At 45.1% G+C, this 27809-nt stretch overlaps 1 protein-coding gene across 11 annotated transcripts in view; it reads left to right on the top strand.

Moving 5' to 3' along the window:
• The first annotated feature begins 1202 nt into the window (after positions 1–1202).
• The window catches only part of AFDN (afadin, adherens junction formation factor), a 508028-nt gene continuing 481421 nt past the window's right edge, over positions 1203–27809 (top strand). For 6 of the 11 annotated variants that reach the window (XM_040429428.1, XM_040429427.1, XM_040429422.1 and 3 more), the window contains exon 1: positions 1204–1659. In XM_040429428.1, coding sequence (XP_040285362.1) covers positions 1558–1659 — 102 coding nt within the window. In that variant the 5' untranslated portion in view covers positions 1204–1557. Of the gene's footprint in view, positions 1660–27809 lie in introns of all 11 variants that reach the window. The other 5 variants (XM_040429419.1, XM_040429420.1, XM_040429421.1 and 2 more) reach the window with 1 other exon arrangement.

Here is a 27809-nt window from a genome sequence, read left to right as displayed (position 1 = left end):
ACCATCAGTGAAAAATGCATCGCACCTGCACTTGCTTGCGGATGCAATGCGTTTTTTACGCAGCCCCATTCACTTCTATAGGGCCAGGGCTGCGTGAAAAACGCAGAATATAGAGCATGCTGCGATTTTCACGCAACGCACAAGTGATGCGTGAAAAACAACGCTCATGTACACAGACCCATTGAAATTAGTAGGTCAGGATTCAGTGCGGGTGCAATGCTTTCACGCCACGCATTGCACCCGCGCGGAAAACTCGCTCGTGTGAAAGGGGCCTTAGGCCTCTTGCACACGAACGTATTTTCTTTGTGTCCGTTTCGTTTGGTTCCACATACGGTCCGTAAAAAATTCACTTCAATGGGTCCGCAAAAAAACTGAAGTTACTCCATGTGCATTCTGTTTCCGTATGTCCGTATTTCCGTTCCGCGAAAAAATAAAACATGTCCTATTATTGTTCACATTACGGACAAGGATAGGACCGTTCTATGAAGGGCCAGATGTTCTGTTCTGCAAAATAAGGAATGCACATGGACGTCCTCCATGTTTTTTGCGAACCACAACATCCATACAGTGGTGTGAACACAAGCCCAGTCTGCCTCTCTCAGCTGTTGACCTGGGAGGTGCAGGCCCGGCTTCAGGAATTCAGGCGCTCCTCTCCACACAGGAGTGGGCGCGTCCAGGAATTCAGGCGCTCCTCCCCACACAGGAGTGGGCGCGTCCAGTTATTCAGGCGCTCCTCCCCACACAGGAGTGGGCCCGACTTCAGGAATTCAGGCGGTCCTCTCCACACAGGAGTGGGCGCGTCCAGGAATTCAGGCGCTCCTCTCCACACAGGAGTGGGCGCGTCCAGGAATTCAGGCGCTCCTCCCCACACAGGAGTGGGCGCGTCCAGTTATTCAGGCGCTCCTCCCCACACAGGAGTGGGCGCGTCCAGGAATTCGGGCACTCCTCTCCACACAGGAGTGGGCGCGTCCAGTTATTCAGGCGCTCCTCCCCACACAGGAGTGGGCCCGACTTCAGGAATTCAGGCGCTCCTCTCCACACAGGAGTGGGCGCGTCCAGGAATTCAGGCGCTCCTCTCCACACAGGAGTGGGCGCGTCCAGTTATTCAGGCGCTCCTCCCCACACAGGAGTGGGCCCGACTTCAGGAATTCAGGCGCTCCTCTCCACACAGGAGTGGGCGCGTCCAGGAATAAAGGGCGACGCGGGAGCGCGCGGGGAGTGACGTGCACGGGAGGAGGGGACACAGGGCGATAAGGAAGCGCAGATGCCTGAAGGAACTCTCGCCTGGTATCTCCTTTTGTATTGTCTATGGACGTGATCATGGTTGACCGGTCCTAGAAGCAGACAGGTCTCTTCCGCTTGTGGCCGGGGGCTGGCTGTGATGGTTACGTTCGGGTGCTGACACCACTGTGGGCTGCACGTTGGGCTACATTCTGCCGCTCCGGCTCCCAAGGACGACGGACGGATCAATACAACCTCGGGGAAATACATATACGTTTTGCTTTCTTTTCTTTGCACCTTTCCAGCTGGGTGACTGTTGTTCAGTGAAGGGAAGTCATGTCGGGGAGCCGGGAAGAGGAGCGCCGCAAACTGGCCGACATAATTAACCACTGGAACGCCAACCGGCTGGACCTGTTCGAAATTAGCCAACCCACCGAGGTGAGTGCCCCTCCCGAGGGAAGCTGCAGAGGCAGATGCCAGCATAGGCCTCAGACGGGATCCGGAGCAGGCCCCGAGCAGGCTCTGTAGGTCAGGGCACGGGCGGGAGGCTAGCAGGTGGTGGCATGGCCTCCCCCATTCACCCTGGAATGGTGTTCTCGGGACAAGTTGTAGAATGTCACTTCAAAGCAACCTGGCATGAGCTGTATGCTGAGCTCCCTGGCAGTGGCGACAAGCTGGCTTCAGGTGTGTGGCATCATCATTGCATAATGCCAACTAATGTCAGGAATAAGGACAATAGCACAAACTATATTAACTCGTATAGTAAATGATATATAAACTGCCCATCACAACGGTGGCGGGTGATATTGCTGCTCTAATTATAAGAGACCATTAGGCCCCTTTCACACGGGCGAGTTTTCCGCGTGGGTGCAATGCGTGAGGTGAACGCATTGCACCCTCATTTAATCCGGACCCATTCATTTCTATGGGGCTGTGCACACGAGTGGTGATCGCAGCATGCTCTTTTGTGCGTTTTTCACGTAACGCAGGCCCCATAGAAGTGAATGGGGTTGCGTGAAAATCGCAAGCAAGTGCGGATGCGGTGCAATTTTCACGCACGGTTTCTAGGAGACTATCTGGATGGGGACCCGATCATTATTTCCCCTTATAACATGGTTCTAAGGGAAAATAATAGCATTCTGAATATGGAATGCTAAGTACAATAGGGCTGGAAGGGTTAAAAAAATAAAATAACTCTCCTTAATCCATTTGTTCGCGCAGCTGGCATCTCTTCTGTCGTCTTCTTTGAGGAATAGGACCTGTGGTGATGTCACTCCGCTCATCACATGGTCCATCACCATTGTAAAAGATCATGTGATGGACCATGTGATGAGCGCAGTGACATCACCACAGGTCCTATTCCTCAAAGAAGAAGACGACAGAAGAGATGCCGGCTGCGCGAACAAGTGGAATAAGGTAAGATATTTTTTTAACCCCTCCATCACGATTGTACTATGCATTTTGTATTCAGAATGCTATTATTTTCTCTTACAAACCATGTTATAAGGGGAAATAATACAATTTACACATCCTTGAACCCAAACCTGAACTTCTGTGAAGAAGTTCGGGTCTGGGTACCACATTCAGTTTTTTTTATCACGCGCGTGCAAAACACATTGCACCCGCGCGATAAAAACTGATCGCAGTCAAAACTGACTGCAATTGTGTACCTACTCGCGTGGGTTTGCTGCAACGCATCCGGACACGTTTGTGTGAAAGATGCCTTACTCTTTAGCCCCTGAGGAAGCCGGACTTGTGGTTGGTTGCTGCCGTATTGCCCTTTTTGCCTTGTGTCCGTATAGTGCTGTTTCTTTTTCATTCAGGTGCTGTGGGACACATTTATTTTTTATGCACTTTACTAACCCGTTTGGGGTCTCCTTACTGTCTACGGTATAATTATTTACTCCTATTTGTTTTTGTTTTTGTACCGTATGTACATTTCCTGAGTTTTGGAGTATATGGAACCTTATGCACTTGGTTAAAGGGTCCCTGTCACCTAGAAAACCGTCAGCAGTACCTTGTTGTCTTCTGTAGCGTAATTCCACAGTTGCTTGCTGTTTAATGTGCTGAAAGTCTCAGACTTTTATTCAACTGTCTGCACTATGTAAATTGTGGGTGGTCTTGAGGTCAAGCTTGCCGTCCGCCCACTCTCCCGCCCCTTAGCATTTGATAGTTCTCATTCCCTCAAGTGCTGGACTCTCTAGAACTTAGTCTTGCGCGTGCACCTTGTCTCTACCGCTCCTGCGCATTGTTCCCTAACGCTGTGAGCTAGTTTTCAGTGGCGCAATGTGCAGGCCTGCACGCATGAGCGCGCCACTAAACATTCATGTGCATACGACGTAGCCGTGCCTGAGTGTTCAGTGAGATGCTCTCACACATGTGGAAATGGTGGGGACGGGGCATACATGAGACTACGTTCTGGCGTCTAGCATTGAAGAAATAAGAACTTAGGGACGGGAAAGGGGGCGCTGTGAGCTTGACTTCAAGCGAGAAAGCTGCTGCCCCCTTGACTTAAAGACCACAGTTTACATTGTGCAGACGGTTGAATAAAAGTCTTTTTTTCACATTTTTGGAACCGCAAAGACACAAGCAACTTTGGAATTGTGCCACAGAAGACAAAAGGTACCGCTGACGGTTTTCTAGGTGACAGGCTCTCTTTTATAAGTAGGGTAGAAATATCACTCGCTACTAGTGTTGAGCGAACTTGTGTTTTAAGTTCAGCGTCTAAAGTTCAGGTTCGGGTTATCGAAGATTTGCGTTATTGATTCGGCTACCACGGACCAAGTTATGGTCCGTGGTAGCGGAATCCATAACGCGATTCTTCGATAACCCGAACTTTAGACGCCGAACTTAAAACACAAGTTCGCTCAACACTACTCGCTACCTTTTCAGTTGTGATTAATTTATTATATGCATTAATAAAGATTGTTTTTGTGAAATATATAATCTTTATTCCTTATTTGCAGACTGCCATTTTGTAGGTATTATGGCTTCTTTTGGACAGGACTGTGGAGTGGGAGTTGTGCTCGGTTCTAATTGTGGCTGGAGTTGGGGGGGTGGGGGGACTCTGGAACAAATCTGACTCCGTCTTTATAAAAAATCTCTTATTGTAGAATTCTTTCTTAGGAAGTTTAGGACATAAATTCAATCAACGGCTCTTATGTTACGGTCATAGATGTTGCCAGTGTGGTCACTGCTTTGCCACCAACAGAGTAGTAGAGAGGTGGTTCTCTGCTCTCGGGGCATCCATGAAAGAGGATCTGACTAAGACCTCATGCACATGACCGCAGTTTTTGCGGCTCGGATGCGGACCTATTCACTTCAATGGGGCCGCAAAAGATGCAGACAGCACTTCGTGTGCTGTCCGCATTCGTTGCTCCGTTCTGTGGTTTGCAATTTTTTTTTTTTTTTTTTTTTTTTTTTTTTTAACCTTTCCAATTGTCCATTTTGCGGACAAGAATAGGCAATTGTATCAATCGCTGTCCGTGCCACACTGCATATTGCGGAACGCACACGGACGCCATCTGTGTTCTGTGGACCGCAAAACACACCGGTCGTGTGCATGAGGCCTTAGGCTACATTTACATGACCTCATGTGTTTTGCGGTGCGCAAATTGCGGATCCGCAAAAAAGATGATGTCCCTATGGCATCGTGTTTTATTTTTTCCTTTCCTATCCATTGTAACAATGCCTAGCCTTGTTAGCAAAATGAACACTAATAGGACATGTTCTATATGAAAATCTTTTTTGCAGGGCTACGCAACGGATTAGGATAGCTCACGGTGTGCTGTTGACATTTTTTGCGGTCCCATTAAAATGAATGGGTCCGCATCCTATCCACAAAAGGAACGGACACAGAAACAAAATACGTTTGTGTGAATGTAGCCTAAAGGCAATATTTTTTCTGAGGACAAATTGATGGATTTCTTATTAAAAGCATAACCAAGTTTTCCAGTTATTGCAGGAATTTAAGGGAAACTCGCACGTACAAAACTGGTGACATGGCTACATAGCTACAGAAACAGAGTCCATCCAGACCTTTATTGTACTTGTCCATGGCTGCAACCTTCTTAAAAATGCTATTTATTGTCACCGTGAAGGGTCACAGATTTGTGAATGAGGCACTGAAGTGCCCCGGCATGCATGATCTTTCTGAGCCCTGCTGAAAACCTGCGCATGTGCTGTCATTGACAGAGATACCACTCACTCTGGACCCGCTCATACTGCGCACAGTCACTGACAAGTAAGCTGTAACTCTGTCCCTGATGGTGCACGCACAGGTTTTCAGGAGGGCTCGTAGAGCTGTCAATTATTCATGAAGGCTTGTGTAGCAGAGCCGAGAGAGGCGTTGGGCCGGGGCACTTAAAGAAGTATTCCCATTTTGAAAAAACATGTCCGCCGGGTGCTCTTCAGCCTCTTTGTCCTGATGCAGGGAAACCAGGAGGCCACTGAGAGAATAGCTTCCAGGGCTATGCCATTTGCGCAACTCCCATTCAAGTCCATGGGAGGTGTCAAATAGCGTAATTCCGCTACTTTAGCTTTCTCCGGACTTCCGGTGTCCCCAGGCTGGGATGAAGAGGCTGGAGAGAGTCCTGTGTTTCAATATGGGAATGCCCCTTTGACCGGCCACAATGACAATAAAAAGCATTTTTTACGTAATTCCGGTCATTGACACAGTAGATGTCTATATAGTCTCAGTGCTTTCATCCCTATTCAGCCATGTCACCAGTTTGCTATGTGACACTTTACCTTTAACTCCTTTAGGACCAGGCCATTTTTTGCAAATCTGACCAGTGTCACTTTAAGTGGTGATAACTTTAAAACGCTTTGACTTATCCAGGCCATTCTGAGATTGTTTTTTTTCATCACATATTGTACTTCATGACACTGGTAAAATGAAGTCAAATACCAAATTTGCCAAAAATGTGTAAGAAAAAAAAAAAAGCATATTTCCAAGTTTCAATTTCTCTACTTCTATAATACATAGTAATACCTATTAAACCAACAACCTGTTGGAAGAATGCATGACATCATATAAAACACCAAAAAACCCGTAGGGACGCACATATGAATAATATGAAAACTTTATTAGGTAATGAATAATTACAACAACTCATAAATAAATCATGGCAGCAATGCAGGTAGGTGCTGTCACAAGTAGCTCACCTGCTGACAAAGTATGACATCCCCACAACTTGTCTTGCTCAATACAAGAATATCTCAAAAGAGCAATAGCAAAAGTATACCAGTAATCTCCCAGAAAACTACCCCATATACCCAAATGCCTTATGTATAAACATCCGCATAGGGTCCCATAAGGGAAACAATCTGTGGATATATAACAGGCAGCTAAAAGGGAAAAAAAGGACAGTGAAATACCTAGGAAATGGTACAATACGGGGATCAAACCTCTAGTCAGCTGTGTATCTATAATTCATAGTAATACCTCCAAAAATAGTTATTACTTTACATTCCCCATATGTCTACTTCATGTTTGGATCATTTTGGAAATTATATTTTATATTTTTTGGGGATGTTACAAAGTTTAGAAGCAAATCTTGAAATTTTTCAGAAATTTTCAAAAACCCAATTTTTAGGGACCAGTTCAGGTCTGAAGTCACTTTGTGAGGCTTACATAATTGAAACCACCCAAAAATGTCCCCATTCTAGAAACTACGCCCTTCAAGGTATTCAAAACTGATTTTACAAACGTCGTTAACCCTTTAGGTGTCCCACAAGAATTAATGGCAAATGGAGATAAAATTTCAGAATTTAGATTTTTTTTTGGGCAAATTTTCCATTTTAATCCATTCTTTCCAGTAACAAAGCAAGGGTTAACAGCCCAAAAAAAGCTATATTTATTGCCCCGATTCTGTAGTTTGCAGAAACACCCCATATGTGGCCGTAAACTACTGTACAGGCACACAGTAGGGTTTAGAGGGAAAGGTGCGCCATATGGTTTTTGGAAGGCAGATTTTGCTGGACTGGTTTATTTACACAATGTCCCATTTGAAGCCCCCATGATGCACCCCTAGAGTAGAAACTCCATAAAAGTGACCCCATTTTGGAAACTACAGGATAAGGTGGCAGTTTTGTTGGTACTATTTTTAGGGTACATATGATTTTTGGTTTATCTATATTACATTTTTGTGAGGCAAGGTTACCAGAAATAGAAATTCTGAAATTTCATCTCCATTTGCCAATAACTCTTGTGGAACACCTACGTTTGTAAAATCAGTTTTGAATACCTTGAGGGGTGTAGTTTCTTAAATGGGGTCGCTTTAATGGTGTTTTTACTCTAGGGGTGCATCAGGGGGGCTTCAAATGGGACATGGTGGCAAAAAAAAAAATGACATCCAAATCTGCCTTCCAGAAACCATACCGCGTTCCTTTCCTTCTGCGCCCTGCCGTTTGGTCATACAGCAGTTTACGACCACATATGGGGTGTTTCTGTAAACTGCCGTATGATGGTAATAAATATTCAAGTTTTGTTTGGCTGTTAACCCTTACTTTGTTATTGGGGCACCGTTATTTTTTTTACCATGTTCATCTGAGTTGTGGGTTATTTTTATAGAGCAGTTTCTTACGGACGCAGCGATACCTAATATGTCTACTTTATTTATTTTAGTTTTACTAAATATTTTTGAAAACAACTTTTTTTTTTTTTTTAAGTCTGAGAACCAGTTTTTTAATCCAATTGTCAGTGGCTAAATTGGGATATAAATTTAGTACTCCATTAAAGTGTGGTACTCCCTAAAGCCACCAATAATGCAAAGGCCCGGATGATCGGGGCACGTGTCACACTGAGTAGTGGTGTCCTTCCGTATCCCCCTCCTGTGACACTCTCTGTACCTTTTTTTTGGGTCCATCCCTTCTTTCCAGTATGTGGGACCACACCTAGAAAGTGTTGGCCAGGGACTATCCGGGCGCCTACAGTTCCCGAGGTACTTTGGCCTGCTCTTTCCTGGTAAGAAACATAGAACTGAAGGCATTTCCCTGTGTTGCCAGCGCTCTGGGACAGCACAAAAGAGTTGTAAAAGGCAACCTGTACCAAGTAGACCACAACTTTTTTGTACCATGCCTGGGTTTTGCGCATGGCGTTGTATGGCTTGAGGACTTGATCAGAGAGATCAACTCCTCCCATATACCGATTGTAGTCGACGATACAATCGGGCTTGAGGACCGTTGCCGCGGTACCTCGCACAGGGACAGGGGTGATGCCGTTAACATGAATTGTGGACAGTAGAAGGACATCCCTCTTGTCCTTATATCTGACCAGCAACAGTTTTCCAGTGGTAAGGGCACGGGTCTCACCCCTGGGGATAGGTACCTGGAGGGGGTGGGCATGGAGGCTGCGTTGATGATTTTTTTTTTTTTCACACTGTCCCACAAGCGGACGTGGATCTGGCGGCGAGGGACTGGAACAAGGGGATACTACTATAAAAGTTATCCATGTAAAGGTGGTAACCCTTATCTACCAGTGGATTCATAAGGAACCACACAAGTTTCCCTCTAACACCAAGAGTGGGGGGACATTCTGGGGGTTCAATACAGGAATCTCGCCCCTCGTACACACACAACTTGTAAGTGTACCCTGAGGTACTCTAACAAAGTTTGTACAGCTTCACGCCATACCTCGCCCGCTTAGAGGGAACATACTGGCGGAAAAGGAGTCTCCCCTTGAACGCAATGAGAGACTCATGAACCGCGACCTCCCTTTCAGGTACATATGCCTGTACAAATTTGGCCCTGAAGTGATCGATGACCGTCCTGATTTTGTACAGGCGGTCATAGGCAGGATCACCTCGGGGGGACATGCTGCATTATCTGAATAATGCAGGCATTTCCGGATGGCCTCAAACCGGGAGCGTGTCATGGCCGTACTGTAAAATGGGGTCTGGTAGAGGATGTCCCCACTCCAGTAATGCCTGACACTAGGTTTCTTGACTAGGCCCATGTGCAGCATGAGGCCCCAAAACGTCCTCATCTTGGCTGCACTGATCGGGGTCCAGTCACCGGGCCTAGCCAAAAAGGAGCCCGGGTGTTGAGCAACGAACTGTTGGGCGTACAGGTTCGTCTGCTCCACCATCAAATTTACAAAGTGGTCACTGAAAAAAAGACTAAAATAGTCATATTCAGTGAAGCCCACTGTGGAAATCTGGATTCTTGGTTGGCCTACAAAATCAGGAATCACTGGCTCAAATCGCTCTGGGGTACACCAGACAAGGTCACCGGCAGGGGGCTCCGGTGGATTTAACTGGTGGGCCGAAAAACTAGTACGAGCCCCAGAGCTGCTTGTACTAGGGTGGGCCACAGGGTCCCTAGCATGGTGGTAACCTTGCTCCGCCTGGCGGCATCTCCGCCGCCTTGGGGGCTCATCATCGCTAGATGATGAGGAGGACACGGATGACAACAGGAAAGTGGGGTCGTCCTCACTGGGGCTCTCGGACTCTGAGGCAAGCTGGGCGTATGCCTCCTCTGCCGAGAACATCCGGCGGGCGATAGGGGAGTGTGTGTGCGTGTAAATCTTTATTCAGTGTGCATGTATGTGGGGGCACGGGTGTTCGCGAGCTCACCCTAAACCTAACAGACAAAAAAGGGGGAAAAAATGTGAATTTTTTTTTCAAAATCGATGATCAACCGTCCGAAGTTGATCAGCGGTGGGGTGTGCGATGCGCTAACAGTGGCCGGACGCTAAGAGTGCCAGCCACAGTCAGCGTACGCATAAAAAAAAAAAATGCTTGCACCCCTGCGGTTTACAGCTCGTTCCTATGCTCAACAGGATAAAGCTCATATCTGCATGGTTCTCACCTGCGCGTACGAACGTGCTGTAAAACTCCCTATGCCAAAGAAGTACAGGAGATTCTTTGGGGCGTATTGTCACGCGTTCGCACCCATAGACTTCAACGAGAACGCGGCGTAGGTTATCGTACATGGCCCAGAACTGTCCTCTTTGCTGTCTGTTCGCAATCGCAGGATTGACCCAGAACAGTCGCCTGCTCAGTCTCCTTCTCCTCAAACGCATTATATGCACTGCTGCAACTATTGCTGCAGTTCGTCTTCGTTTGCAGAGATCCATGGTTTAACAGACTGCATCCAACACTCCCCTCTGTACATAAACACACAGGAAAGGGTGATGGTGCTCCGCAGGAAGTCTTTCATTGGACACCTCAGTGTAGACATGGCTGTTTTTCATTGGACGCCTCTGTGGTCAATCCCAAGTGTAATGCAACAATTTTTTTTTTTTTTTTCTTTTTTCTCCCTATCTTTCTCTGAATATACCTGGGGGGTGCTGGGGACAGATTGGGGTGCTGGCTGGAGATCAGTGCAGTTCTGGATCCACGTGCAGCTCTCCTCGGCTCCCGGACACAAAAGTAGGAGGAGAGGAGCGCTGCGATAATTTGAATGAACCGCCGACCAATGAGAGCGGTCCTGAGGTGATGTCACCATCACCCCTCAGGATCGCAGGATGGTGGTGTATTATCACACCATCGATCACCATCCTGTTCCGGGTTATCGGGTCCCCCAGAGACCGGAATAACCCGGAAACGCAGCAAACCGCAGGTCTGAATTGACTACTCTTGGCGCATTTAGCCAAGGTGCCTGCTCAATGATTTGAGCAGGCATCGGGTTCCGAGCACCGGGCGGCGGTGTTCAGAACTATACATGACTTGTGTCCGGAAGAGGTTAAAGGGAACCTGTCAACTCCTAAATGCCTGTAATCCCGCCAGCACTACCTCAGAGTAGTCCGCAGTGTAATGCTAATCATACTTTATATCCTGCAGTAAGATGCGGCATAAGGAGGTCTCTCCCCCTCCCAGTGGCGTGCCTTAGGTATTTGGCACCCCTCCATATAACCCCCCCCAAAAAATAAATAAATAATAATAATAATGGGGTACAGCTGCTATGACATGGACGGTGCTGTTCTTGGTGAGCAGAGAGAAGGCCCTGTGCCAAGTTCTCAATCCAACCCCTCCCCCATCCCTATTGTTAGAGCTATTTGATAGGACATTACATAATACATCGCTATGAAACGTACAGGATACTCCACATGCCTCTTACATCCAGAGATGTCTCTTCTGAGGTAGACTTTCTTGTCTTAAAGGGAACCTGTCATGAGGATATTTAAGTATAATCTAATTATATACAATCATTAACTACTAAAAAGTACCTTAGTTGTATTCACTTACTGGTGTGACAGATGGTTACCTCATAATATACACACAAAGATGCCTTATGCTAATGAGCTGATTTGAGTGCAGCGTGACATCAGTGAGTCCAGGTTTTTTTTTCTTTTTTTATTAAATTTTTTTTTTTTTTCAAATCAGATTTTTTATTTAGTTTTTATATAAAATGCTTTTTTGAGGAAAATAAATTGCCATCTAAAGGTTATTCCATCATGAAATAAAGATTTGTTTTTTAATTATGTAGAATAAGGCTGTATGTGTTTAATTTTTTTTTTGGTAAATAAATTCCATTAAAGGATAACTGTCACATTAACCCTAATTTAAATTTTCATATATGTAGTTACTAATAACATGATATTCCAGAATCAGTTACTATTAGACTGACTTACCCCATATTTAATAAGATTCAGCCCTTAGCAACCAGTCTGCATAAAACTGCAATTTCACTATTCAGTTAAGATGGCCGCCACTGCCCTCACCCTGAGGCTAATTCCGCCTGTCCTCACTAGCCAGTAACAATAGCCCCCAAAAGTGTCAATAACCAGAGCCCTCCCCCTAAAGGGTTAATCTCCTGCAGCACAAAGGGGTCCTCTTACCACATGTTGCTTTCATTTATACACTGAGCAGATGGCAGATCTCCCTTCCCTGCTCTGCGCTGCTCCAACTCTGCATTCTCCAGCTCTGCTGAGTGAGGGAGCGTCGGGGAGGAGCTGGCTTTAATCATTTACTTACAGTCCCTGGCTGTCAGTAATGTGAGCCTGCACGCTGCGTGCTCAGTCTAAACAGATAGACGGACCATGCCTAGCAACCCTATTTTAAGCACAGGTAAAAGTAGGCAGTACAGGGAACAAAAATGTGGAATTAAGGGGTAATTCAATACACAGTGAAAAGTTGAAATAGGGCCACCAAGGAGATATTAAAGGATTTCTGTCATCAGAAATTACTCCTATAACCTATACATATGGCGATGTCCCTAGTAATTCAGTGAATCCTAAAGTGACTTTATCAAATGATCCTGTGGCTCTATAATCATAAAAAAGACTGTTTATATCACCTGTCAATCACTTCAAAATGTGTCCAAGGGGACGTCTCATGCTGAAAGGTGCCCAGCTGCAGCCATCTCTTTATGTGCCCAGCGCCGCCTCCTCAAGTGAAATCGCCGCCCTCCCTTTTATTATATACGCCTACTTCAGTTCGTGGCCGCCTCTGTGACCTCCGCTCGCTTTAGCCCGATCCTGCGCGTGCGCACTAGGTATAACCTGATGCGCCCGTGCGGACTACTGGCATCGGCCTCGTTTAGCAAAGTGCTCGAACCTCGTTTAACTTCGCTCGAAACTCCACAAACCGGCTGGGATGGGCTGTAATAGGGCGGTCTGTGGAGGTTCGAGCGAAGTGCGCCGGCAGGCGCATGCGCACTTCGCTAAATGAGGCCGATGCCAGTAGTCCGCACGGGCGCTTCAGGTTATACCTAGTGCGCACGCGCGGGATCTGGCTGAAGCGAGCGGAGGTCACAGAGGCGGCCACGAACTGAAGTAGGCGTATATAATAAAAGGGAGGGCGGCGATTTCACTTGAGGAGGCGGCGCTGGGCACATAAACGAGATGGCTGCAGCTGGGCACCTTTCAGCATGAGACGTCCCCTTGGACACATTTTTAAGTGATTGACAGGTGATTTAAACCGTCTTTTTTATGATTATAGAGCCACAGGATCATTTGATAAAGTCACTTTAGGATTCACTGAATAACTAGTGACATCGCCATATGTTTAGGTTATAGGAGTCATTTCTGAAGACAGAATCCCTTTAATCACTACTCCAAAAAAAATAAAAATGACAGTTATCTTTTAATCCATTCACAATGTCATGCTCTTCCAGAGGTTTTTGTAAGATTATTGGTCAGTTTCCCTGCCTACAAGATATTATCACAAATGCTTGGTTTACTTTTTGCAGTTCTCAAAACTGAATTTGACTCGGCAGAGATCACATGCCTCTTCTTCAGGCTACTTTCACACTTGAGGCAGGACGGATCCGACAGGCTGTTCACCATGTCGGATCCGTCCTGCGGCTATTTTGCCGCTCCGTCCCCATTGACTGAGCGGCCCCCGGGGGCGGAGCTCCGGCGCAGCACGGCGAAAGGCCGCCGGACTACAATGACCGCATGTCAGGCTTTTTAGTCCGGCGGCTTTCGCCGTGCTGCGCAGGAGCTCCGCCCCGTCCCCATTACAGTCAATGGGGACGGAGCGACAGTCCGGTGGCACGGCGAAAATGCCGCAGGACGGATCCTTCCTGCCGCAAGTGTGAAAGTAACCTCACAGCAAAAATGTTATAACATGAACAGAGTTGAGAAAAAGACCTTAATCCTAACTTCTACAAACCTATGAATACAGAATCAACCTAATCAAACTAATATGAAAAGTTATTCTAAAAATATTAATCTACTTGCATATTATAAGTTTATACCAGCAAGAATTAGTCCTTATGTAGAAAACTATGATTTAAATCAAGCCTTACTGACTACCTGTGCTCTTGCAGTCATCTTTATGGGACTGCCACTCCTAGGGAGAGTAGCAGCAGTGCTGAACTTTCTCCATTTATAGACAATTTGTCTTATCGTGGATTGATGAACAGCAAGGCTTTTGGAGATACTTTTATAACCCTTTCCAGCTTTATGCAAGTCAACAATTCTTAATCGTAGGTCTTCTGAGAGCTCTTTTGTGCGAGGCATCATTCACATCAGGCAATGCTTCTTGTGAAAAGCAAACCCAGAACTGGTGTGTTCTTTTATAGGGCAGGTCAGCTGTAACAAACACCTCCAATCTCATCTCATTGATTGGACTCCAGTTGGCTGACGCCTCACTCCAATTAGCTCTTGGAGATATCATTTGTGTAGGGGTTCACATACTTTTTCCACCTGCACTGTGAATGTTTACATGGTGTGTTCAATAAAAACATGGTAACATTTAATTCTTTGTGTGTTATTAGTTTAAGCAGACTGTGATTGTCTATTGTTGTGATTTAGAGGAAGATCAGATCATATTTTATGACCAATTTGTGCAGAAATCCATATCATTCCAAAGGGTTCACATACTTTTCCTTTCAACTGTATATTATACTTGCCTGGTCCCCAGCACCCGTGTTGCTCCTGATCCCCGCACATGTTTTGATGCACGCAATTGGGAGATGCAGCTGAGTAGGTCAAGTATAATCTATATGAGAGGCCCTGGCATGGGGGTATTATTGGGGCTTAGTAACCAATTTAACAGTTTCAGTTGGCTGGGGGCCTTTTTGTTTTAACTTGCTTTTTGCCACATATGTCCCCCAAGACATCAAAGATATCTCGGAGTACATGGCCATCACTGGCAGCCAGAGACTTGACCTGGTCCTGCTGGAGTGCTGAACCGAGGAACACAGGTGATGCCACAGGCAGACGATCAGCCTTGTTTCTGTCCAGAAAGACTGGCTCTGCATACTGCGGGTTGTGCACTCCTGGCTTAGAGCCACGTGACTATTGGCAACATGTGACTAGTGACATCACTCCTCCTTCTACCCACTCCATTCTAGCTTCTACATTGTGAAAAGTCTGGTTGTTCATGATCTCCTGCTTTCTCCTTCATAAACTCCTTTTTGCCCTGCCCACTTGATTAATAATAACTATTATATAGCACCACCATTTTCCACAGCGCTATACAATTCACAGCACCATGTACAAATCAAAATAGACATTACAGAATTATAGACTTGTATATAATTTGAACACTAGGTTTTAAGGCCCTGCGCTCAAGAGCTTACAAACTATGAGGAAATGGGGGTGACGCAAAAGGTAAAATTGGTTGTTTATAAAGTGGTCTAGCCATCTTTGTATTCAATAGTGTGGTGCAGAGGTAGCTGCATTGGCAGTTCTCTCCTAGGGAGAAAATGAAGGAGATGGTTGTCAATCATGAGCAGATGGGCGGGGAGAGCTGAATAACATGACTCTTCTCAGGCAGTCTTTTCTAGGTTTGGACTGCAATAATTATGATGCAGGTTCTTGGCAAGCACTTACTTTTTGCGCATGAATGACACATTGCTGAAATTAGCATGTCTGTCACTACTTTGAGGGCAGCATAACGTTGATGACTGGTTTCTTTTAAATAAAAGCTTTTATATTCAATGGCCGGTCAGTGAATTAGCATTGGCATTATATGGAGTTGGGCGGCATTTAAAACTGCTTCCACTCCTTGGAAAGCTTTCTACAAGATTTTGTAATGTCTGTGGGAATTTTTGACCATTAATCCAGAAGAGCATTTATGAGGTCAGATGCTGATGTAGAATGAAAGGGTCTGGCTTGCTGTCTCCATTTTAGTTGATTTCAAAAGTGTTCGATGTGGTTGAGGTCAGGACTCTGGTGGGTCAGTTAAAGGTGTATCCTGGTTCTTACAAGTTATCCCCTATCCACAGAATAGGGATAACTATTAAATCGGTGTATCTCCTACTGCTTAGATCCCCACCAGTCATGGGGACTGGGACCCTATGCCCCTTAAACGGCCACTCCACTCTGTACTTGACTGAAGCATACCTGGACTAATGGGCCTAGGCTAACCCTAAAAACAACACCATGGCATCATCCCTCCTCTACCATACTTTATAGTGGGCACAATTCACCCTACCCAGACTCCTTCATCAGACTACCAGAGAAAGAAGCGTAACTCGACACTCCACTGAAAACCTTTCTACTGCTCCAGAGTCTGGTGGCAGCTGCTTCCCATCCTGTGCTTGGTGATGTAAGGTTTGCATGCAGGCGCTCCATGGCATGAATCGTGTGGTGATGTGTGAGATTGGCATAGGGGGTTAGTGACTTTTATACACTACACATTATACTTGAGCAAATTGACCTTCAGGTCATAGATCCGAAGTTGATTCGTTCAAATACTTTGACGTTAATGCTGTTTCCGTACCGCACTAAAAATTTATTGGCTCTGTGGAACCGAACCTATAATGATAACCTATGAACTTTCAGGCCGATAGCTCCCTGGCTGTGCTGTAATCCAATCACAGCGGAGAGCTCACAGCCAAGGAGAAGGTGAGATCTGGAGCAAAACAATGTTAAATCAGCTTAAAAATCCACAGGTTAGGTTGGGTTCACAGGATGTGACCAGCGTTCTGTCAGAAGTATATGGCAGGAGGATTCCTGACCTATACGTATAATGGAAGGGTGTAATGTGGCGGTTATGTTGCCGATGCTTTTTTCAGTTACTGTTTCCTTAAGTCTTCAGACTGTAACTTGCCCCTTGTCCACTCGCCACCAGCCTTCCCTTGCAGACACAGCCTGGCATGAGAATTTAGATCTCCTCTGTCCTATTGGAGTGATCTGAGTGATGGTACAGTATATCAATATGTGGACAATGTCAGTCTGTGTTCATTGGTGAACTAACCAAACCCATGTACATCTTTTGTCGTGTGTGTATATGTATCTATCTTTATATCTTTTATTTTTTTATTCCTTTTAAAAACACTTTATAGGTTTTTGGTCACAAGACTCAGACAGATTAAAACGATTAGTGGCGTGGGTCGCTCCCTCTTTTCTCTGTCCTAGTATTATTCCTGTTACTTCTCAGCAAGTAAATAGTATCGATACCAACTGCAGCCTATTATTGTCTTATTTGTACCTATACTAGCTGTAATTCACTCCTGTTACGGAGCTCCCTCACTGCCACTAAACCTAAAAACATAAACACTGATACTCCCTGCATCATTAAAGGGAGTCTGTCACCTACTGGACATATTAAACTGTTATCACTGTCCTGTAGGTGACATAAACCGTTATCAGTTCGTACCTTTCTTTCTTATTTCTGTGTCTTTGATGTTTAACAAACAGTTTGAAGATATATGCAAATGAGCTGCAAGTGCCCAGGGGTGTACCTCTCCGAATGCAAGTGCCCATGTTCTCCTGAGAATGCTGTTATCGCTCCTTCCGTTTCTCAATGTAAGCCAGCCCAGTGCCCTGAAATCATGGACTCTGCCAGGCCCAACACTGACACAAACTGCCATGGGATTTCAGAGAGCAGAGTACATGATGTAAGGGTGCTGGGCTGAGGGGTGTTAACCAGTTGGGCGGTGTCCCTGCTCAGTCTGACCAAGTCAGCACTGACTGGATAGAGTGAGACTGTGCCGCCCCCCCCAACTGGTTAACCCCTCAAATAAAACAGTAGAGGTTTCCTGTTTAACCCCAACAATGAAAAAAAAACAAGCAATGATGCCAGGGTAAGGAGGTCTTTGATAATAGAAAATCTTTGGAATTCTGTGGACACAGATTTGATCCTGCTGCAAGATGTGAAAAATCCTATTCAACTAGGAGCTGTTATTCCAGTACCTCAGTCACAGACATTCAAGAGTCATTATTCCAAACTAACAGATCGCCAATTCAGAATGGAGATTGATCAAGTCAACCGTAACCCTCATGGTGCATTATGTCTGCATTTTTCCAGAATTTCAACAGTATCTCCGGTTTGTGGTCAAGGAAGGGGTAGAAATTCTTAATTTCTAGTTCTAATGTCAATCCTTAGGCCCCTTTTCACACGAGTGAGTTTTTTGCGTGATGCGAACGCATTGCGCCTGCACTGAATAAGGACCCATTAATTTCAATGTTCAGTTCTGCGTTGCATGAAAAACGCAGCATGTTCTATATTCTGCGTTTTTCATGCAGCCATGGCCCATAGAAGTGAATAGGGCTTCAGTGAAAAACGCATTGCATCCGGAAGCAAGTGCGGTTGCAATGCATTTTTCACTGAGGGTTGCTAAGAGATGTTTATAAACCTTCATAATATAAATATATTTTATTTATATCAACCGTGTGAAAAAACGCATCTTGACTCCTTGCTCTCGGGCGGGAAAAAACCTGAACGCAATCGCAGACAAAACTGACCAAATTTGCTTGAAAAATAGTGAGTTTCCCTGACTGCAATCTGGACAAAATTCAGTCTCGTTCATGTGAAAGACGCCTTAGGGATCTCTTCTGCTACTTGTCACTTTTCCTAAAGGTGATTGTACAATTTATGGCGTTCCTCAGGCAAAGATATCATTGTCCCATGCCTGGATGGCTTTCTTCTGATAGCATCATCCAATGTGTGGCTTCAGACCCACCTACAGTTAGTTCTAAATCTTCTGTTAGACCTGGGCTGGGTCATAAATATGGAGAAATCTGATTTTCTTCCAGACACCAAGAAAATATTTCTAGGCACTCTTTTAGAATTCAGGACTCTGCATTCGTTCCTGCTGATATGAAAACAGTTGTCGATAAGGAAGAAAATGTGTACCTTCCAGAGGTACATTTGCTCCTTTAAAGAAGCCATGCCCATTCTGGGTCTGATGTCCTCATGCATAAACATTCTACTGTGGAGCCAGTTTCCTATGTGACCCCTAAAAAAACCACGAATGTTGTCATTCAGGAATAGAGACCACTGAGTCTTAAAGCAAAGGATTCTGCTACCATCAGCAGTGAAACAATACCTGACTTGGTGGACTTCTCTGGCAAATTTGTGAGGGTTTCCTTGGAACCAGAGTATTTTTACATTTAGATATCCACATATGCCAGCAAACAAGGATGGTGCACTCAGGATAATAACTTTCAAGGCATTTAGCCAAAAGAGATGGCAGAACGATCCACAAATTTCCGTGAACTTCAGTCTGTTTGGGAAACCCTGAAGCTTGAGATTTTTATTAGACAACATGATGATGGTACCTTTTCTCAATCATCAGGGAGGAAAAACTCTTTGGCAGAAAAAAAAAATTGGAGCAAAAAATCCTTCCTATTGATTTCAACAGTTCATCTGAGAGGGTCGGGCAACCTAAGTGCAGATTACGGGTGCATATCAATACATTTAGAATATCATCGAAAAGTTAGTCAGTAATTCAATTCAAAAAGTAAAGATTCATTACACAGAGTGATCTGTTTCAAGAAGTTCTTTTGATGTTTCTTATGGCTTACAGCTAATGAAAACCCCAAAGTTAGTATCTCAGAAATTAGAATATTATGTAAGACCAATTAAAAAAATTATTTTTAATGCAGAAATGCTGGCTGAAATATATTTACAGTATATGCACTCAATACTTGGTCGGGACTCCTTTTTATGTAGGCGATCAGCCTGTGGCACTGCTGAGGTGTTATGGAAGCCCAAGTTGCTTTGATAGTGGCCTTCAGCTCGTCTGCATTGTTGGGTCTGGTATCTTTCATCTTCTTAACAAAACCCCTTAGATTCTTTATGGGGTTTAGGTCAGGTGAGTTTGCTGGCCAATCAAGCACAGTGATACTGTGGTTATTAAACCTGGATTTGGTACTTTTGGCACTGTGGGCAAGTGCCAAGCCCTGCTGGAAAATGAAATCTGCATCTCCATAAAGCTTGTCAGCAGAGGAAAGCTTGAAGTGCTCTAAAATTTCCTAGTAGATGGCTGCACTGACTTTGGAATTGATATAACATAGTGACCCAACACCAGCGGATTACATTGCTCCACAAACCATCACTGACTGGAAACTCCACACTGGGCCTCAAGCAACTTGGATTCTGGGCCTCTCCACTTCTGGGTCATGAGTGGTTTGACAAAAGGAATGTGACAGTTGTAGGACATGTCCTACATATGTCTGTGTGGTGGCTCTTACACTCAACTTTTCATTAAAATGCTTGGATACTGCACTCTGTAAACAGCCAGATTCTTTAGAAGTGACTTTTTGTGACTTATCTTGTCAGTGACTGTTTTCTGGACAACTGTCAAGTCAGCAGTCTAACCTGTGACCTTTGCAGGTGTTTTGTGTTGGTTAGCTGATTAGAGTGTGACAACAAGAGTCTACATCTTGAACTGTTTTGCAGTATTCTAATTTTCTTAAATACTAACTTTCAAGTTTGTTAGCTGTAAGCCATAATCAACATTTAAAGGAAAGAAATGCTTTAGCTAGATCATTCTGTATGTAATAAATCTATAGAATTAGAATTTTTATTTTTTTTGTTACTCAAATTAACTTTTTCGATTTATCTTCTAATTTATTGAGATGTATCTGAGTTGGCATCCAGGTCACTGAACATGGTCAACCACAGATAGACCTGTTTGCAAAAGACAGTCTACTCAGGTTTTTTCTTCTCACTAGTTCCCAGAGACAATTCAACAGCTATAGAGGCTCCTTATTAAATATGACACCTGTAACTAGCGTCTGCATCTCCCTCTTCCTTCTCCATTCTTTCAGTGATCAATAAAATTAGTCTTCTACTTTACAGTGCAGCACAAAAAAATTCACTTCCGGAAACTGAGAAAATCTGGAAAAAATATTGCTTATATTGAGGAGTTTCTAATTAAAGTTCGAGGTATGGGAGGTGGAGCCTGGCACACTAGGGGATGGCTGCTTGAGTTAGTGGTCCTCTCCTCGGTCTCATTGGCCTTAGCAATTGAAGTCCTCACCCGCCTTCATAATGGGCAAAGTTGGCAGACTTCAATATAGAGAAGCTTCTGGTACCCCAAAGAGCTCACAAACCCAACCAGATGTTGATAAATTTATTTTAAAAAGGCATGCTGCCCCCTCAAACGGAGCGCCGCTTCCTGTGTTGAGCAAACGGAAGACTCAGGGAATCAGGGCTTAGTTGATCTTAAAGGAAGTCTGTCACCAAAATTTGACAATATAAAGTGGCGCTCTAGCACAACTACACAAGATTCCAATGGTACCTTTTGTATTCTTCTGACTTTCACCAGCTGAAAAAAAGTTTTATCTATATGCCAATGAGGGCTCGCAAGTGCCCAGGGGCGGGGTTCTTGTTGCAGGTGCCCAGGCTGCTCTGCCTTCTTTTCATATTACCCCTCCCCAGCCTCTTGCTGGTCCCTCCCTGTAAGGCAGTTTCATCATCCCAAGTACCGGCCGAGATCCGTCGTGTGCACAGTTCACCGCCGGCCTGAGCATGCACACGGCAATGTGGATTTACTTGCCTTTCTCTCGCTCGGCTTGCCTCCAGTCTCCCTGCTTGCTTTCGGTCCGCCCCCTTGCTGCTGGTTTCGTGCTGTCCGCCGGCGCATGCGCACAACATGAAGCGATGTTGCTGCCCGCCATGGGCCTCGTAGTGCGTTGCCCAGGCCGGTGTTCCGTTATATTTTCCTACCTCGTGAGATTTCCCTACCCTCGTCACTTCCGGCCACACCTGACATGACATGAGGAGGTGTGGTGCGCCGCGCAGGCGCACAACGACTGGGTAGGGAAATTTCACAGCAGAGTTAGTTGGACACCAGCCGACGCTGCGCATGTGCCTGGAGCCTCACCAGCGGTTAGGCTAGGGATCAATTACGGGCCAGTGCGCAGGCGCGGTGATCGGATGGATGTTCTCAGCTGGACACCGGCCGACTCTGCGCATGCGCTGGGAGCCTCACCAGCTGTTAGGGAAGAGAGAAATTACGGGCCAGTGCTTTTTTCCTACCCCAACCGCTGGTGAGGCTCCCAACGCATGCGCAGTGTCGGCCAGTGTCCAGCTGAGAACATCCATCCTATCAACGCACCTGCGCACTGGCCCGTAATTTTTCCCTAGCCTAACCATTGGTGAGGATCCCGGCGCATGCAGTGTCGGCTGGTGTCCAGCTAACTCTGCTGTGAAACTTCCCTACCCCGTCATGCGCTTGTGCGGCGCGCCACACCTCCACATGTCAAGTCCAGTGTGGCCGGTAGTGACAAGGGTAGGGAAATATAACGGAAAACGGGCGCTGAACTGCGCACGCGCCATATCTCGGCCGGTACTTTGGATGATGAAACGGCCTTATAGGGTGGGACCAGCAAGAGGGTGGGGTAATATGAAGTCAGAGCAGCCTGGGCACCTACAACAAGAACCCTGCCCTTGGGCACTTGCGAGCCCTAATTTGCATATAGATAAAACCTATGTTTTTTCAGCTGGTGAAAGTCAGAAGAATACAACAAAGGTACCATTGGAATCTTGTGTAGATGTGCTAGAGCGCCACGTAAGCAGTTTATATTGTCGAATTGTGGTGACAGACTCCCTTTAACACAACTGGTGGTTGAGGGGACTCGGAACCAATCTCATGCAAGCTATCTCTCCGGTGATGAGAGCTCCTAGAAATTAAGTCTTACCTTCGACACATGGGGCAGCGGGTGGGCTGTATGCTCCATACATACGGTGCTGTCGTCTATACTCACCTTTGATAGGGTAATTCGCCAGAAATTTCTCCAACAACTCCATTTGAACACTGCCTTCAACTATATTGAAGACCAAGAAAACCTAAGCTGGCGTCAAAACCTACACATCGAGGGCTTGCCAGAATTCTCTGCACCAGGCCACCATCTTTGATTCCCTCATAGGACCGGACCGTGCTCGGGACACTCATCGAGCGCATACATAGAGCTCTGTGTCCTAAACCTCATACTGGAGACCCACCTCTAGAGATTGTCGGCTCCTTAATTAAAACGACCCTGAGGATCTTCCCCAGGCTGTGCGCTCTAAACCTGAAGGAGCTGCTGTGGCCCTGTACAAGGATAGCTCTCTGGGGCTCAGATCTGTAACCATGGAAACCAGGACGCTACTGCAGGCCTGGTTGCCATGGTTACTTAGCAATATTACAATATTAGAAGCATCATACTTACCTGCTGCGCTGTCCGTGACCGGCCGGGAGCTCCTCCTACTGGTAAGTGACAGATCATTAAGCAATGCGCCGCACAGACCTGTGACTTACCAGTAGGAGGAGCTCCCGGCCGGTCACAGACAGTGCAGCAGGTAAGTATGATGCTTCTAATATTGTAATATTGCTAAGTCACCATGGCAACCAGGCCTGCAGTAGCATCCTGGTTGCCATGGTTACAGATCGGAGCCCCAGAGCCATTAAACTGGGACTCCGATCGGAACTCTCCGCGGCCACCAATGATATTAATACAATGTTGGGGGGGGAGGCCGCACACTGGCCACCAATGATATTAATACAATGTTGGGGGGGAGGGGAGGCCACACACTGGCCACCAATGATAATACAATAGAGGGAGGCCGGGGGGGGGGGGCACACTGGCCACCAATGATATTCAAACTGGGGAGGGAGGGGGGGGGGTCTGCCCCCTGCTGCCTGGCAGCCCCTGATCTCTTACAGGGGGCTATGATATGCACAATTAAACCCTCAGGTGCAGCACCTGAGGGGTTAATTGTGCATATCACAGCCCCCTGTAAGAGATCGGGGGCTGCCAGGCAGCAGGGGGCAGTCATGTACACAGTTCGTAGTATATTCTAACTAGAAGCGTCCCCATCACTATGGGAACGCCTCTGTGTTAGAATATACTGTCGGACATGAGTTTCACAATCTAACTCATATCCGACAGTATATTCTAACATAGAGGCGTTCCCATGGTGATGGGGACGCTTCAAGTTAAAATATACCATCGGATTGGAGAAAACTCCGATCCGATGGTATAATAGGGACTCCTGACTTTACATTGAAAGTCAATGGGGGACGGATCCGTTTGAAATTGCACCATATTGTCAACGTCAAACGGATCCGTCCCCATTGACTTGCATTGTAATTCAGGACGGCCAGGCGGACACCAAAACGACTTTTTTTTTCATGTCCGTGGATCCTCCAAAAATCAAGGAAGACCCACGGCCGAAAAACGGTCATGGACCAACGGAACTCCGTTTTGCGGACCGTGAAAAAAAATACGGTCGTGTGCATGAGGCCTATCTGTCTATTTACCTCGGATTTCGTTACAGTCCACTTCACATATCAGACCGACCTTGAGACATTCCATACCTACTTGGGATATGACAGTATTTTACTCAACAGTCCCTGTGATTAGGGCTGCAGTAAACAATTATTTTAGAAATCTAGTATTCTACACATTTATTTTTACGATTTAATTGAGAAATAAAATATGAATGGTTTTCCTTTAATAAAAACTTCTCAGACCCCCTGCTATCAGTCCCCAACACCATTCCTTCCCCCCCCCCCCCCCCCCCGTGCGATCAGCCCAAGTGCATCAGCTCCACTATCCCCCAGTGCCATCAGCTCTGCTCCCCCCACCCCAGTGCAGTCACCTCCCCCACTCCCCCTCCTAGCCATCAGTGCCCAGCCGTAGTGCCAGTGAACTAAAATGTCCTGATGTGTATACGTCAGGATCCAGTGCAGCATTGTGCGAGCAGGCGGGTGACCACGGAGCGTGAGTAATAGCAAGCTCTTCACTCACATTCTGTGGTCACATGGCACAAACGAATCATCGATTTGAGTATTTTTTATTTTGTAATTATTTCAGCTCCTACCTATGATTCTCCCCTTTTTGAACTGCTGAAAGAGTTAAAGCTCTTGTCTCTAAAGAATTTTTTTTTTTTTTTTTTTTCTCATGATCACTTTAATCTGAAACCTGGGAAAACTACAAACTGTGACCATCAAAGAGACTTGCCTTTTTTTTATTTTTTATTCTTCAAGACCAACTCATCTTGAAGATCGATCCACGGTTCTTGCCCAAGATTGCGTCCACATTCCATAGGAACCAGGAAATTTTTCTGCCTTTCTTTAGTACTTCTCCATAATTTTGACCAGGAACAACATTTTCATTCTTTGGTTGTCAGGAAATACCTGTCAGGAAAAATAAAATACCTGGAAGCGAGAAAACATTGGAGAAAGCATCAGAGTCTGTTTGTCCAATTCTTGGGTAAAGACAGAGTGGTGAAAACCTCAAAAACCACCTTTAGCAAGATAGCAATTCAAGAATCCTCCACAAACCAAGGGATTTCTAGTCCGGTTTAACATGACAACAACCCTTTGTATTTTGGCTTGTGAATTTTTCCATGCTAAATCCATAGTGTAGCAATTTGAAAGACACTGTTGGGTGATGGTGGAAGAGGTAATTTTACCTCTGTGTTTTGTCCCAACAGAGGGTAGCAAGGGTAACGTCCTGTGGTTCTGTCATGTCAGACAGAACCCGGTGATCTGTGCCTTACTAGCTCACTGACTTTAGTTTGACAAATAAACTTAGACTTCATTTGGAATGAACAGTAACTCCTCCATCCTTGTGTAATTTTGTATTTTCATTATTTTGTGTCCAGGTTATTGGCAGAAAGCTGAAGTTTGGTGTATAAGGGCTCATGCGCAGGAACATGTGTGCCCAGTGTACGTTCTGTGGACTGTTAGTGTGCATGTCGTTTGTGGATGCGGTCCCATTCACCTGAATGGCTCCACAGTCTGCAAGAGACGGACCTGTTCTATTATTTTTGTAGTGTGGAAGCACGGATCGAAAGCACTTGGATGTCCACGATAGCACTGCTAATCTGTGCCTCCGGATTGCTCTGTATCTTGCGTACCCATTCAAGTTAATGGGTCCGCATTAAGAATACTGAGTGCACAGGGCCATTGCCAGTGCCTGTTTATTGTGGACTGGCGGTATGCAGGTCGCAATACGGGCACAGGGCACACATACGTGTGCATGAGCCCTAATAGAGTGGTATTCTTTCAATGAGTTGATTGTTCAGTAAACTCTACCTGTCATGCAAGAATTCTGTCTTTCAATTCTATTTGCTTTTCAACATGCTGCTGGAAAAAATAGCTTGTATTTTAGTGCACACTGTAGCTGCCCTATATGTAGAGTGTTGATATTAATAAAAATATATATATTTTTATTTTTTGACTTCGCAGTAAAGTAATCACTCTCCCATGTGTGAGCTTTGCTTTATAGCACCATGACCAGGGTTTACATGCTGTGGCACCCCAGTAAGGGTATGTTCACACATAGTGTTGAAGAAATGTATAATCTGTACTGAAAGAAGGTTGTGCAGCATGGTTTTTACAAACTCCATTCAGATGAAAGGACCAGTTGCAAAAATTTCTGTGTAACATGCCCAAAGTGTATTAATGTGGAAATTTCTGTAAATGTCGCATCTCCTGTGCTTTGTTCAGTTTTTTATTTTTTGTTGGTACTCCTGTAAAAATTTGTGGACGCTCCCTTATAATGTCCGCTTTGGTTCTTAGGGTGGTGGTTACTCATGTGACACATTCCTAAAGGAAATTAACACTGTTAATGCCATTGCTCACACTGAGCTATTTATGAGGAGTGACATTCCTCAGCTATTGTGTGCATGGCCCTGTTCTTTCCTACTCTCTGACTCTGTGCATCGTAGTATTCACTGAACGTATGTTGTTTGTGTTTGCTTCTCTAACCACCTCAGCCCCCCTCAGCTTAAACCCTTAATGACCAGACCACTTTTTACAATTCTGCACTACACTACTTTCACGGTTTATTGCTCGGTCATACAACTTACCACCCAAATGAATTTTACCTCCTTTTCTTCTCACTAATAGAGCTTTAATTTGGTGGTATTTCATTGCTGCTGACATTTTTACTTTTTTTGTTAATCGAAATTGACCTAAATTTTTGAAAAAAATGACATTTTTCACTTTCAGTTGTAAAATTTTTCAAATAAAACTACATTACCATATAAATTTCTCTAAATTTATTGTTCTACATGTCTTTGATAAAAAAAATGCAATTAGTGTATATTTATTGGTTTGCGCAAAAGTTATAGCGTTTACAAACTATGGTACAAAAATGTGAATTTCCGCTTTTTGAAGCAGCTCTGACTTTCTGAGCACGTGTCATCTTTCCTGAGGTTCTACAATGGTCAGACAGTACAAACACCCCACAAATGACCCTATTTCGGAAAGTAGACACCCTAAGGTATTCGCTGATGGGCATAGTGAGTTTATAGAAGTTTTTTTTATATTTTTTTGTCACAAGTTAGCGGAAAATTGTTTTTTTTTTTTTTTATATTTTTTTTTTGTAACTTGTGACAAAAAATAAAAACTTCCATGAACTCACTATGCCCATCACGAAATACCTTGGGGTGTCTTCTTTCCAAAATGGGGTCACTTGTGGGGTATTTATACTGCCCTGGCAATTTAGGGGACCTAAAGCGTGAAGTCTGGAATCCAAATGCCTAAAAAATGCCCTGTGAAATCCTAAAGGTGCTCTTTAGAATTTGGGCACCTAGGCTGCAAAAAAGTGTCACATGTGGTATTGCCGTACTCGGGAGAAGTAGGGCAATGTGTTTTGGGGTGTATTTTTACATATACCCATGCTGGGTGAGAGAAATATCTCTCTAAAAGACAACTTTTCCCTTTTTTTTATTTTTTTTTTTTTATACAAAGATGTCATTTTAGAGATATATTTCTCTCACCCAGCATGGGTACATGTAAAAAGACACCCCAAAACACATTCCCCAACTTCTCCTGAGTACGGCAATACCACATGTGTGACACTTTTTTGCAGCCTAGGTGCGCAAAGGGGCCCAAATTCCAATGAGTACCTTTTTAGGAGGGCATTTTTAGGCATTTGGATCCCAGACTTCTGCTCACGCTTTAGGGCCCCTAAAATGCCAGGGCAGTATAAATACCCCACAAGTGACCCCATTTTGGAAAGA

Source organism: Bufo bufo, chromosome 4 (assembly GCF_905171765.1).
Source record: "Bufo bufo chromosome 4, aBufBuf1.1, whole genome shotgun sequence".
NCBI classification, from domain to species: Eukaryota; Metazoa; Chordata; class Amphibia; order Anura; family Bufonidae; genus Bufo; species Bufo bufo.
Note: the sequence above shows the minus strand (reverse complement) of the source record. Positions and strands in the feature narration are given on the sequence as shown.